At 35.8% G+C, this 13,610-nt stretch overlaps 1 protein-coding gene across 13 annotated transcripts in view; it reads right to left on the bottom strand.

The window, feature by feature from the left end:
• LOC149775629 (uncharacterized) overlaps positions 1 to 13,610 on the bottom strand; it is a 194,377-nt gene that overhangs the window by 108,938 nt on the left and 71,829 nt on the right. For 2 of the 13 annotated variants that reach the window (XM_089944305.1, XM_089944304.1), the window contains one exon: positions 10,093 to 12,295. The exons of 10 other annotated variants lie outside the window; for them this stretch is intronic. In XM_089944305.1, the coding sequence (XP_089800431.1) occupies positions 11,253 to 12,295 (1,043 nt within the window). In that variant the 3' untranslated portion in view covers positions 10,093 to 11,252. Of the gene's footprint in view, positions 1 to 384; positions 2,154 to 10,092; positions 12,296 to 13,610 lie in introns of those variants that run through there. One more of the 13 variants, XM_089944306.1, reaches the window with a different exon arrangement.

The raw sequence follows: 13,610 nt of genomic DNA, 5'->3' as shown, positions 1-13,610 counted from the left end.
TGCAAAGGTACTCATATACACACAACAGAAACATCTAGAACGTATATCACTTGTAGGAGAATATGTAGTACGAAAGCGAAAAATAATTTATTATAGTGACACAATAGAAAATTATAAAATGTTCACATCAGTATGCTAATAATATGATGTGTGTAATAAGCAATTGACACAATAGACCTACAAGTCACTTTAAAGAAAACATTAAGTAATGCATAGCCACACCACGAATCGGTACAACAGCCCAAGACATATAACTGCAATTAGTAGGGTAGATATAGACAAAGACAATACACACTATTTATATAAAAAAGTCGGTATTTCCAAAATAAGAAAATCTGAATTTTTTTTTAAATCTGAGAGAAATAAAACACTGTAACACAGGTACTTTATATTGTTTTGATAATATTTCTTTGAAAATATGACAGTGAAAGTCAAGTTCTACAACATATTTTTAAAAATAATCACTAAGAAAGATGAGACGCGTAGTTTCAGCGAATCGGATGTAGGCTCTCAAGATGATTTAGTTTTCATATTTAACATAATTTATCCCCTTGAAGTCTCCTTGTATGCGTGTTAATTCACGCATATAGAGCAAGTAAAATTTCGCTGACACCCTGCATCACCATGCTTCACATTATACCAATACTGATGTTTGCCTGTTCTGTATAAGTGGGTTCTTTTGTAGTTTTGGTTTCAAAGAACAAAAAGTACATCATCGGTGCATCTAATAGTCATCCTTCAACACCTACTTAAATGTCAATCACAGTAATCCTTAAACGGCAACACATTTTTTAACAGTAATCCTCCAAGTAATATGCAAGTATAATTCACAGTAATTCTTCAGGTTATTAATGGAGTGCCTAAATGGAAATGGTGACACAATCTTAACTGTTCTCCACAAGAACAGTACCTAATCCAGGGGTTCGCATGGTTCAGTCAAAACATCCCTTTTCTTTCCAGATGAAATAATCAACTTTTCACCGAAAAAGGAGAGAACTGACCGTTTTCAGCAAAACAAACAACCTTCTTACATCGAACCCATCCCATTTTAAAGATACTGCCTTGGGGGAACAATATACTTTTTGCTAGGATCACACTAAATTGGACGCGGTGCTTCTACTTGATTCTCAGCAAGTGCACTTTAACACATGCGTCCGCATTTTGAAGGCACTGCAACCTACTGTCCTCCAAAGAAAATTTGCCTGTTTCATCCCTATGCAGCAAAATGCAGTTGCCTGAGCTTCCTTTGTCAAACATTAACACATATCTATTCTCCTCTGCAGAACTGTTCAGAAAGTGTTGTAGCTGCCATATGCTATCTTTCGTTACATCCTTCATAATCTCTTGTGTGTGTTGTTCAATCACACTGGCGCTACAGTTGTTGTCTGGGAGACCCAACTGATAGACAGCACTCTCCTTCAAGTTGTACCACTCTTCATAGGCCTTCAGGAACTGATACGGATCTCTGTTTGGCGGAAACATCAAGAACTGTATTTCCTCCTGACTTTGGCCTTTAATGAGATTACGAACATGGGCAATTCGATTGATCATGTGTCTCAAGGATACGGTGCAGTGGGCGAGAGTTCGGTAGTTTCCTAAATCCAGGTACAGCTGTCTGTATTTCCTGGAATGGCTCAAGCTCATGTGTTCCTGTATAACATTAAAACACTCGATTCTGTCCAATTCATAATATTTACACATGTAATAGCCTAAATGAAACGCTGCCTGAATCTTTATAATAGGTTTTTCAAATCTGCTGTGAGAAATACTGCAAAAATATTCTAACTTTTCCTTCAGGGACCAAGTATTCTGAGCAGTGTAAAAATATGTCCAGTCAACTCGACCGAAATCTAGCGAGTTCTTGATTTGGTTAAAGCTAATCAACTCGTAAGAACTTCTCAAAGGTCTTTCCTCCGGATCAACGATATCACAATCACTAATTGATGCTTCCAAGTTGATACTAGAGATTGGGCGGTGACTAGTTCCCAAAAATGACGTCAAAATATCCATGCGAGTAATATTACTTGTTGGAGGAACAAATCTGGGTGACAAACTCTGATTTCTCCATGGCTGCTTATTTCCTCTGTAGAGCTGAAGATAATGGGACTTGCTACACAACATGTCACCTCGGACTTTTCTCTGCATTGTGCCCTCTGAAAACAAGGAGCCTTAGATAGATCAAGCAGTTACAGAGTTAAACAAATGTAGATTTTGTACGGAAGATGAAGATTTCACGCAAATGTACGGTCCAGAGACTAACGAACAATTTGCAAAGTACCAGTCTATGAAAACCAAAAACACAATGCCACAGAAATATTTCCATGCAATCTTTTTGAAAGCAAAACAAGCAAAACGCAATGAAAGTCGGTGATGAGTGAATGCATGTCGTTAGAGACCTGATCCTAATTTGAAGAAGCAATTTTTCACATGTAAACAGTCATTCATTTTTTTTAAGAGGAAGCACGTTTCTTAATAATGGAAACAATTGGCGTTTGACAGACATAACAATACAACCTACAATCTACAATTATTGCAATTGACAGTTAGAAATGTTATAAAAAAACAAACCAAAAAAAAAGACCAAATTCCAACACTCTGTTTGTTTCTCAGTTATTTTAAGAAAAGCCTGGGTAATTTAATCATATGGAAGGAAATATAAAAAGTCTGTCCAAAATCTCTATTTATGTCGAAAGGCATCTTGATGATCTGTGACATAGTTTTGATTGCACGTTATTTTATAATGCTTTAAAATTCTACACTACAAGTTCACATGTTAGTTACAATTGATCAAATTGTAAAATCCGAGTTGACAATGACAATGACAATTATCCATATTATTTGTTCTCACCTAGGTAAAATGAAGTTCTTATTTTATGTCAAAATATGGTCAAGTTTGTTTGTAACCTGGTGTCTTGCAATGTTGGCGCATGTTTTCTTTTTCAATGATTTGGATACACACACGAAAAATTAAACAATATGATTCTCCTTAAGACCATAAGAAATCAATGTAATGCTTTTCACTGATTAGAAGAAAAAAATCAAGGAGAACATATAACAAACCTGTCTTTAATATTCACTTTATGGGGCAAAAAATTTAAAAAAAGAAAATAAAAATCTACATTGAATTGGTTCAGTTAGAAACAAAGCAATTTACTCGGGGTGGGTGGGTGGGTGAGCTTTTTTTTTTTTACTGAAAAATGTTTTTTTTGTTGTTTTTTTTTTTTGTATTCACATCGCTGACTGTTTGTGAAAGTGGATCGTGTGAATAGTCTAAAACCGTTAAATGTCTTGAGTGTGTCGTGTTTAAGAAAACTCACTCTCAGGATTTGCAGCAGTATTGGGAATGTTTCACAAAGTAACTATAGGTTTGCATCAAGTTATTTTCTTGTCAAAAAACAACAACAATCCTTTATATGAATATACATAAGCAATTTCATTGTTTATTGTGAGACAAGTTTAATCGATTTCCATAACGAAAACATTTCCATTTCCAAAATTAAAATACGCGAATTTGAGCACACTCATATTACAATAAACATCATAAACATACTAAATTTAACTGAACCAATTCAGGTAGGTCCGCAATCTTTCATGGCCCATGGCCTTTAATAACTGATTAATTCACATATCTTCAACTCTGAACATGTGTCGACTACAATCAAGTTCTATTTTATATGTCTGCCATTAGACAGAGCATATCATGCGTTGACTTTCGCTTCCAGTTCGTTTGCTTTTGGCATGCACAGAACAATTTTAGTTCTTGTCCACAAACCTTCACCAAACTTGAAAGGTGTTCGCGATTAAGGTGATGAGGGAACCCATTTATTTCAGGGGTGATAAAGATCAAAGGTCAAGTATTCGTGCAATAGTTTTAGTCATATGTGATATGCATACGTTGTCATTAAACAGGGAACTGATTACACTCGTGTACTAGAGGGAAAATGTTTCCGGCAGCAAGTACTTGACCAAAATGTGTGCCTGGCTGCATAATGGGCAGGTAAGGGACTAATTGATTCTGGGGGTAGAAATGTACAAGTCAATTTCAGAGAGTCAAATAATATTTTGTTATTCTTTCACAAATTAACTTTAGCTATAGACCATATGCTATAACAAATTTATGACCTGCATGTTTGGCGAGATAAGAACATAATATCTTTCGACTTTTGTTTCCAATGGTTAAAAGTAAAGATTACCTAGGTACATCAATGGAAAACGGTTTACGGAAAATAATTGTAATTATCCACAATACAATGGCCCCGATATCTGCCAATGGCTCTCTGATACGGGATGGATGTACGCATAGGTATACAATGGGTTTAGCATGCATATGTATGTGCATATATGTGCAATGGGTTTAACGGCAGGTCAGTTAGACACTAGCAATATGATGTCAATGAAAACTAAAAAAAGATTAAGATAAACAACTTCAAATAAAAATGACATATGGGGGTGAATAAAGCAACATATGTGGATTTAAACCGCTTCGATAATCTTTTTAAACATAAAAATAACATGCTTACTGTCACTTAATTATAACAAGTATTTTTGCCTTCATGAATAAAAAGATAATATATGAAGCCGTCAGAAAAGAGCAAATGCTAGCCGCCATTTCTTTAAATACTGAATGAAAATTCTGCATTTGCACACAATCACAATGATAAATGATGGCTATGAACCATGACAAGGACAACCAAGTACTCCATGTACGTCACAGCTACTTTTCGTTAGTTTGGCGATGCTCTATTTCTAAGAATAAATGCTTATATCCAGATCGACTGTACCAACAATAAATTCCGAAGAACTCTCTAATCATCCAGGGTGAAAACAGCATATATTTGCTTTAGTGTACAATTTAGGTCAATGTGATCTAATTTTCATATCGCGGCATAGTACTCCACCGGGTGCATACACTTACAGTTTAACGACTGTTCAGTCAACTGGGTCAGCCAAAATTACAAGAAACATATAAAAATGAAAATGATCACTATTGAGACAAAAGTTGGTCACTGTGACAAATTACTGGTATAGTGGCGAGGTACTCTTCTGGATGCACGCACAGATCTATTTTCACGCCTCTTCAATCAACAGTGTCCCGGAAGCTGACATGATTTTAAATCAAAGAATCCTCCATGATAAGGATCTGTCCGTCAGAAGAGCGTAGTGGAAAGTATAAAACGAGATGAATAATGTTCAACAGCGTACACATTTTGTACTAAATAATGCCTAAATCATAAAACATATTCATAACATTTGCCTAGTTACCAAGAATGACTAAAACCAGAGCAGAAATAAGGTCTCTACTATGGTATCAAGTTCATCCAATCAGATGCAAGGTGACATCATTAATAAGAAAAGATCGCGCTCACAATAAAACATGAATACAACATAGTGTCGCTAATTGTTGCCATTTTCAGAGGATCAGGTAAAGATCATTTCATTAATATGCGTGAGTCCTGTTCATATATGTATTTACTCGAGATCTCAATGACTTAAATATCATTGCATTTATCAAGCTTAGTCCAATTCATAACAGAAAAAAAGGGCCCAATGTTGGCAAAAGTCCAGCCAATTAATTGCATGAAGATAGCCTGGTTAATATCCGTAGGTCTCGCTTATTATCAAATTCTTGTGAGTAATTGATAATGTAGGACGCATCTTATAAAAACTGGAACAGAAGTGCAGCTTTCAAAGTGATATCACGCTCAGTCAATCAGATGAAGATCACCTCCTTAGTCTGCATGGATCTCATTTATTATCGAACTCATCTGAGAGATTGACGATACAAGCCTTTATTTCAGATGTTTATTTAAATCGGATGAGAAATAAGGCTTCTTCAAGAGGCAGCAAGATCAGCCAATCAGATAGAAATCAGCTTATCGTTATAATAGTTTTGCTCAAAGCCGATATCATCCAAGATCTTAATTATATCAACATGTATTTCAAGTTACATCAAAATAGGATCATAGTTTTCAGGATGACACAAACTCTGTATATCTGATGCTGTATCATTTTAGTATGCAAGGATCTCATTCATTATTAACTTGCACGAGATTTTAATTACATAAGCCAACATGTCAAGTCTAATCACAATCAGATAATAAGGCCCCCTAAGTTATCAAGCTCAGCCAATATGATGCACGAACACCTCATACATTTTGTGCAAACCTCGTTCGTTATCGATCTTTTCTATAATCAGAACGGCAAGCACCCACACGCCAAGTTTGAACAAAATCGAGCCAGAAATGTGGTTTTCATGGAGATGACAATCTCAGCCAATCAGACGCAACCGCAACTCCTGAATATGCGTGGATCTCGCTCACTCAAATGAGAGAAAATTCTCAAGCGCAATTAACGTCAACAGCTAAATATCACTGTCGAGAATATAAAATGTCATGTCTCTTTCAGAATTTTTACATAGAAAAATAAACAAAAATTCACATGTTATGACCATTTTCCCGGCATCATCTTGTCTGGCTAGGAAATGAAAATTAGTATTGCCTCCTGTGATTATTTATCGAGTCAGAGATCTTTTGATGATGTAGATCAAACTCATTATCGAACTCGGCTGATATCTCGACAATATAAGCTCATATCAGAAGTTTAATACAAATCAAATCAGAAATGTGCCCCGCACACTGGTAACAAATCATTAGACACACCACATATAAACGACGGGTCGATACGGTAAGCTCACTGAACGGTATGATCAGGAAGCGAATGGTAATGAATAATGCTGGAGATTTCAATCAAAGCCTTATTAAACAAGAAACCCTCATTTTACTGACCTATATTTTATCTGCCAAGTTAAGAACCCAAAAAAATAAAAAATAATAATCACCACCCCAACCCAAAAAAACAAAACCAAAAGTCAAGCAAATATTAGGCCTCATTCAAAACAATTTAAGCTTTGGCTTTGATCGAGTTTGTGGACTGGCGTAAGAAAATTCATGCACATGGATGACAAAGTGATCGTTATGGTGTAAACTTCAGATGCAGATACTGGGTTGACTGAGAATCTGGTTATGATACTGCAAAAAGATGACAATGAAAGCTGGAAATAAAAACTTGTCTGAGCAGTATCCCCTTCCTTAACCAAGATATAGGTGTAGTGATCGACAAACTAACAGTTTGGTGATCTAATTTCCAGGGTCAATTTTTATCTCGAATATGTATGAAAGTACTAAATACAGTAAGCCTTTAAAAAATATGTGAAAGAGCCTATCAAAGGTGTGATGGAGTTATTATATTTTTAGATTATTATATGGTTGTATCAATACTGATCAAAATAAATGTGTGCAATTTATTTGTTGAAGTCAATGCATGGATGTGAGGGATAACTAATTATTGGTGGAATAAAAGTCCATCACAACGGTGGTCTTGGCCGTCTATCTGCATACGGGTAACTAAAAATAGTTCCAATATTACACATTTGGATCGCCCATTCATCGACCTAACTGGTGTGTCAATTTGTATTTCTAAGTATAATACCGCACGATCAACCAATTCATTCCTAATATTCGTGTAAACACGTAATTCCACAGTACAATAAGACTGTTGGCAAGTCCGCCATTTTTAACTTAATATCAAGCAAGACTTGCCGCACATAAATGACAAATACTTCTGTAAACAGATATTACAAAAAAAAAGGATATTGCATAGCGATCATTTTGAAAATGGTTCCAAAATTCATCACCAACCTGCTCCAAAGCTAAAAATCTTATAAAGAAATCGGTATTAAAACATCCTCAGAATGCCCACGGAGTAAAGAAAATAACTTGTTATTAGGAACACTCGACTTTGTCCCACAAGTATTGATGATAAACTGGCAACAGCTTCGGTGAATTTAAAGTTTTGTGCAAAACCGAAGTTTATGAAAATATCATAACAAATATGCCATAATTCTTTCTTTTTTTAAAACTACTTTTAAATACCCCAGATTCACAATCGATCGGCTGGCAAATTACATTTCACAAGGAAGTGATGCTTTCCATGTTAGCTACATAAACAAACATTATTAATACCTTATATGGCATCTAGTACTAGCATATTTATCAATCTGAATGAAAATTGCCCAAAAGCCTTTACCTCCCCTTCGTGCACCTTTACAATTCTTAAACATTTCAGTAGAACTCAGGGATTTGCATCTGGAGTAAATTCTAAGAGGTGTGTGTGTGTGTGTGTGTGTGTGTGTGAGAGAGAGAGAGAGAGAGAGAGAGAGAGAGAGAGAGAGAGATTGATTATGTTTTTTTTTTTTTTTAACGTAGCTGTAACAATTTTTCGGTCATATCGCTACGATGTCTGCAATGTGGCAGTTTATAGTGATTTCTAGCACTGAGGCATCATGCCGCAGGCATGTAGGATGATGTCCCACCCAGTCACATTATCCTGACACCAGGCCGACAAGTCCTAACACTAACCTCTTAATGCCGAGCGCCTAGCGAGGCAGCTGTTAGTACCATTTTTTGTAAGTCTTTGGTATGACTCGGCCGGGGTTCGAACCCACGACCTCCCGCATCCGCGGCGGACGCTCTAAGGTGTATAGTCAGCACCAACATAATGTGGGCGATGGTCACAAAAATGTATATGTTAAGAGCTTGAAAAGAAGCTCACAGTGACCTACTTTTCAGTATGTGTAGTTCTCCTAACAATGTTTGCACATGTTAAGTCTCATTCTGTGCAAGCGTCTTCGAAACTGGTCTGAGCGTCAAAGATCTACATTAATATTGGTGCTTGAAAAGTAGGGTACAGTTGCGTACTTTTGTATTATGGTAGCTAATACTTCTCAGCCCGTATCCAGTAATCAACTTTCATCACTATGCATGCAAAATTATCTAAAATGTTCGCTTAAACATAATAAATGTTGATGTGATAACTCATGCGTCAACGATGTCTACGTCAATGAAGGACATCAACAAATACTGTGGAGCCCCCCTACACTTAGTGCATACGAGCTAAATATCACACAGTACAATACACATGTATTAACTTGACACTGATTACCAGATAGTCAAGTACGATATACCTAAAAGAAAATAAAGCTCTCTAGGCAAATTAGTATTTGTTAAGCCATCAAGTTATTAAAATGGTATGATATTTTATTGTTTGCAAGACCCAGATCAGGCTCAAGAATCCTTAACATCTCATACTGAGTCAGTAAAAAAATTGAGCACTCCACTGACTAGATTTCTTAACTGGAAACAAAAATATTTTCAAGCGGACTGACTAATAGAAATGGATGTAACTGATAGATCATAGAACTGTTCACATATCAAGAGAGAAACGACTCTTTACATGGCTTAAACTTTATTGTCTTTAACACTGTCAACAGCAGAAAGCAACGAGGCTGCTTATCTATTTCATTCAAGAAAGAATGAAATATGTTCTTTTTATAAAATAAAAAAATAAAAACAATAAAAATGAAACTGAAACATCTGAAGTAGGAAACTTCAGATCACCGTGATCATTTGAACCTTTCAACCTACATTTGCAGTGCCGAGTTTTCTGATACAAGGTATATCTCAGCACCCATAAGCTTGAAATTCATTATATCACAACTGCCAAGCGATTGTGTCCTATTGTCTGTGTAACCGGAGAATCTAATGTAACGTTATCATAAGGCTTATTTATTTAGTGCTGCGGAAAAACGTTACACATATCGGGAGTGGGTGGATGTGAGGTGGGTGGAAATAGATGGGGAGTTTAAATACTTTCCACTTAAGTTTCAGTCAATCTGATTAAAATCAGATCACCAATGTTATACATGAAGATCTGACAGCGACCGCTTAAGGGTCATGTTCTGGTAACCTATCTTATTATCATGATCGCTAATTTTATCAACCAATCAAATGAAGTCTTATATCTTCGCCTTTGCAGACTAAGCAGTGTGGATGAACAGCATGACTTTGTACCGAAAATTTGTATACACTTTCAGATATTTGAAAGATGCATTTCCATTGGCTAATTCAAAGGTCACCAGAACACGATCCTTAAGCGGTCGTCGTCTGATCTTCATAAAGGAAATCGGAGATCTGATTTCAATCAGATCAAGTTTCAGTTGTGATCTCATTTTTAATAATGACTTTAAGTGAAAAGAACAGCAAATATGAAGTTTATTATTTCTTAGAAACGTAGACAATATAAAATATTATTAAAAAAAGAACAAGAGCTAAAGCTGGAAAATGATGTGGAACATTGAATACTGGGTTTCCAAGTTACATCATCAATCCAGTAATACCAAACGTTCAACATTTTATTCGTATAATTAATCAGCTTAATGAACTAGCAGAGCACTCCAAAAGGTAATCTTTAGACTATGTGAACACTTAATGAACTAGCAGAACATACCACAAGATAATTTTTAGGCTATGTGAACACTTAATAAACAAGCAGAACACTCCCTTAAGTTAATCTTTAGACTATGTGAACACTTAATGAACTAGCAGAAGACTCCGCAATGTTATCTTTAGACTATGTGAAAACTTAATACATAATCTTAACTTGAATTGTACCAAACATTTCCATCTTAGAACTGTCAAATGGTTCACTGCGCGTGGATTCAAACATTTCAAACTAGGAGAAAACTTTGTCTGTTTAAAATACAGTGTGTTAAGTGAAGGAAATTCATCTAGATAACAACAAACCGAAGTAAGCTTAGATAACTATACGGGTGAATTAAGGAACATCCAACCAGAAACTATGAAGACTATGATCAATGAACAGAAGAAAATGTACATCCCTCTCCAGAATACACTTAATAAAAATAACGTCAGTAGACTGTCAATGAAATTATTAATCCCAAACTTCAGAAACCATCCAGAAACAGGAAAAGACGCAAGTGTCTGCCAACAATCACAAGGTTTCCTCTCCTGTCAAAACAGAATAACTGACGTTACACGGTAATAAACACATGTAACATCAGAATTCATATGGCTGATGAACACTGATCGACCCCAAAAATATATCTGGTATAAACAGCATCATGCTGCTCTGCAACAAGTGTCCAACTTATGATTTTTTCCATATATATAAGGAGGCGTTAACGTACTTAGTTATGTACACATTTGGAGACATGAAAAAGAGCAAATGCGTTTCTGCTCCCAACAGTGTATGATGGCATATAAACTGTCCTCGGAACTGTCATATGTCTCGTCTGAAGAACCCTGAAGAAATATATCTGCTCTTTCAATGCGTACAGAACAATATTTATAACGACAAACATTTCTTTTTGATGAATACAATAAATATGACTGGCTTCAGTAAACATATTTGATCGTAAGTAAGTGAACTTTAGCCTCTGACTCAATGTTTTTGAGACACTCCAACTTATCGTCCTCTAAAGAAAATTTCCCGGATTTCTCCCTCTGTAGTAAGAAGCAATTTCCAGAGCTCCCTTTGTCATACATCAGCACATATTTGTCCTCCTCTGCAGAATTGTTCAAAAAATGTTCTAATATCCACATGCCCTCTTTCGTAACATCCATCAAAACTCTGTTTGAATACTGTTCAATTACACCGGTGCAACACCTATTGTCTGGAAGGCCTAACTGGTAGACAGCACTCTCCTTCAAGTTATACCACTCTTCATAGGCTTTCAGAAACTGATATGGATCGCTGTTCGGCGGAAACATCAAGAGCCGTTTTTCTTCTGAGGTTTGGCTCTTTATGAGATTGCGAACATACTTAATACGAGCTATTATGTTCCTCAATGGCATTGTGCAGTGAGCAAGGGTTCGATAGCACCCCAGATCACGGTATAACTGTCTGTAGCACCTTGCATGTTTCATGCTCATGTGTTTCCCTATAAAGCTAAAGCATTCCACTTTATTCATTTCTTTGTATCTGCACATGTAGTAACCCAAGTGAAAAGATGCCTGCATCCTTACTAAAGGCTTCTCAAACTTGTTATGAATGACACCGAACATGTATTCCAACTTTTCTTTAATGGACCATGACTTTTGAGCACTGTAAAAATAACTCCAATCAACCTGACTAAAATCCAATGAATTCTTAAGCTGGTCAAAGCTGAAATCTGGTCGACCCTTTGATGGTCTTCCCGCAGGTTCAGGAAGACAATAACCACCTTGTGATGCGTCAAGCGTTGCATTTAATGTCGGGAATTGATTGGTTCTTAAAAGAGATTTTGAATTAGTCCTCTGAGATTTATTCTTTGCTGGAGGTTGCAATTTAAACAACAAACTCTGATTTCTACATGGCTCTTTATTTCCTGTGTAGAACTGATGATAAATGGACTCGTCAGCTAAAGTGTCACCTGGTGTTTTTCTCCACAACTTGCCCTCTGAAAACAAGGAGTCGTAGAAAAGATGTCAACACCTTAAGTTACAAAATCTGCCATATACCAGTCTAAGAGGACTACATTAATACACCATAAATATAAACATTATTCTATTTTGTAATATAACTGTGTTAGTTACTTATGTACTCATGAAAAGGAGTAGTTGTAAAAAGTGGATTGTGTTCAAGAACGATAAAAATTATTTTATACTAAATGATGCTGTAAAGTCAAAGGTAAAATCAATTAAATCTGCAACAGGTGATTATATATATATATATATATATATATATATATATATATATATATATATATATATATATATATATTAGTGTTTGACAAAAAACAAAGATATTGGTCATGTGTGCATTTTGCACAGGACCGTGCCTGCTACTATGTTCTCTTAATGAACCTGAACAGATGTACTTTGCAAACACAAAATGAACTCATTTATTTATCCAAAGTTACAACTTGCCCAAACACAATACATAATGTCAAAACGTGTATCATCGAATTCATTACTGTTCAGTAACATAAATCGGCACGAGAAATTCCTTTGAAATTCAATGATTACTGGTATTGCAAGGGGAATAAAAAAAATAAGAGATATAGTCTATCAATTCGTGATGTCATATGCTAATCTCATGGGAATAAAGATTGCTGAATCGGGACCTTGTCGACTGCAAGTCGTACATCAAGCTGAACTGACATCATTCATTAGTAAAGTTATGCTATGGAAACTAGTTTTGAGGGACGGGAAATTAGGAACCATTTTTCCTCTATATTAGGACACGGACAGCTGAAATCGGGATTCGTCTTAAATCTCATTATTATAAACCGTATACCAAACTGACCTGAAATCAAACAATCCTGTGTAAAGGTGTGCTGCAAACGTCCCTTTTTAAGGATGGGCAATTAGGGACCAACACCCTAAATGCTGTAGTTGCAGACTTGTGTCATGTATAAGAAGATACGTGCTACATTTAGTTAAAATCTTAAATCCATAATTACGTTTTGCTGTTGAAATCAACATTACGAGATCATGCAATCAGGGGCCATAGCTCTTCTACATGAAGAAATGTTAACTAAAAATCATAGAAATTCAATCTAATGTACTAAAAATCATAGAAATTCAATCTAATGTACAATCTCAATTACTGCATTATCTGCAAGTACAAGGAATCAAAATGTCTGATGTTCACTCGGGCTGACACAATGCATATCAGTGCGAAGATCTGAAAATATATATTTTTTTCTCTTCTGGAAGACAAATGTATATTTTCAATCTGACTGCTTACTTTTTGGTTGTTTACTTCCAACT

This window comes from Sinohyriopsis cumingii, chromosome 19 (genome assembly GCF_028554795.1).
Source record: "Sinohyriopsis cumingii isolate HCF-2022 chromosome 19, ASM2855479v2, whole genome shotgun sequence".
In the NCBI taxonomy this organism is placed as follows: Eukaryota; Metazoa; Mollusca; class Bivalvia; order Unionida; family Unionidae; genus Sinohyriopsis; species Sinohyriopsis cumingii.
This window is presented reverse-complemented; position numbering and strand designations above follow the sequence as displayed.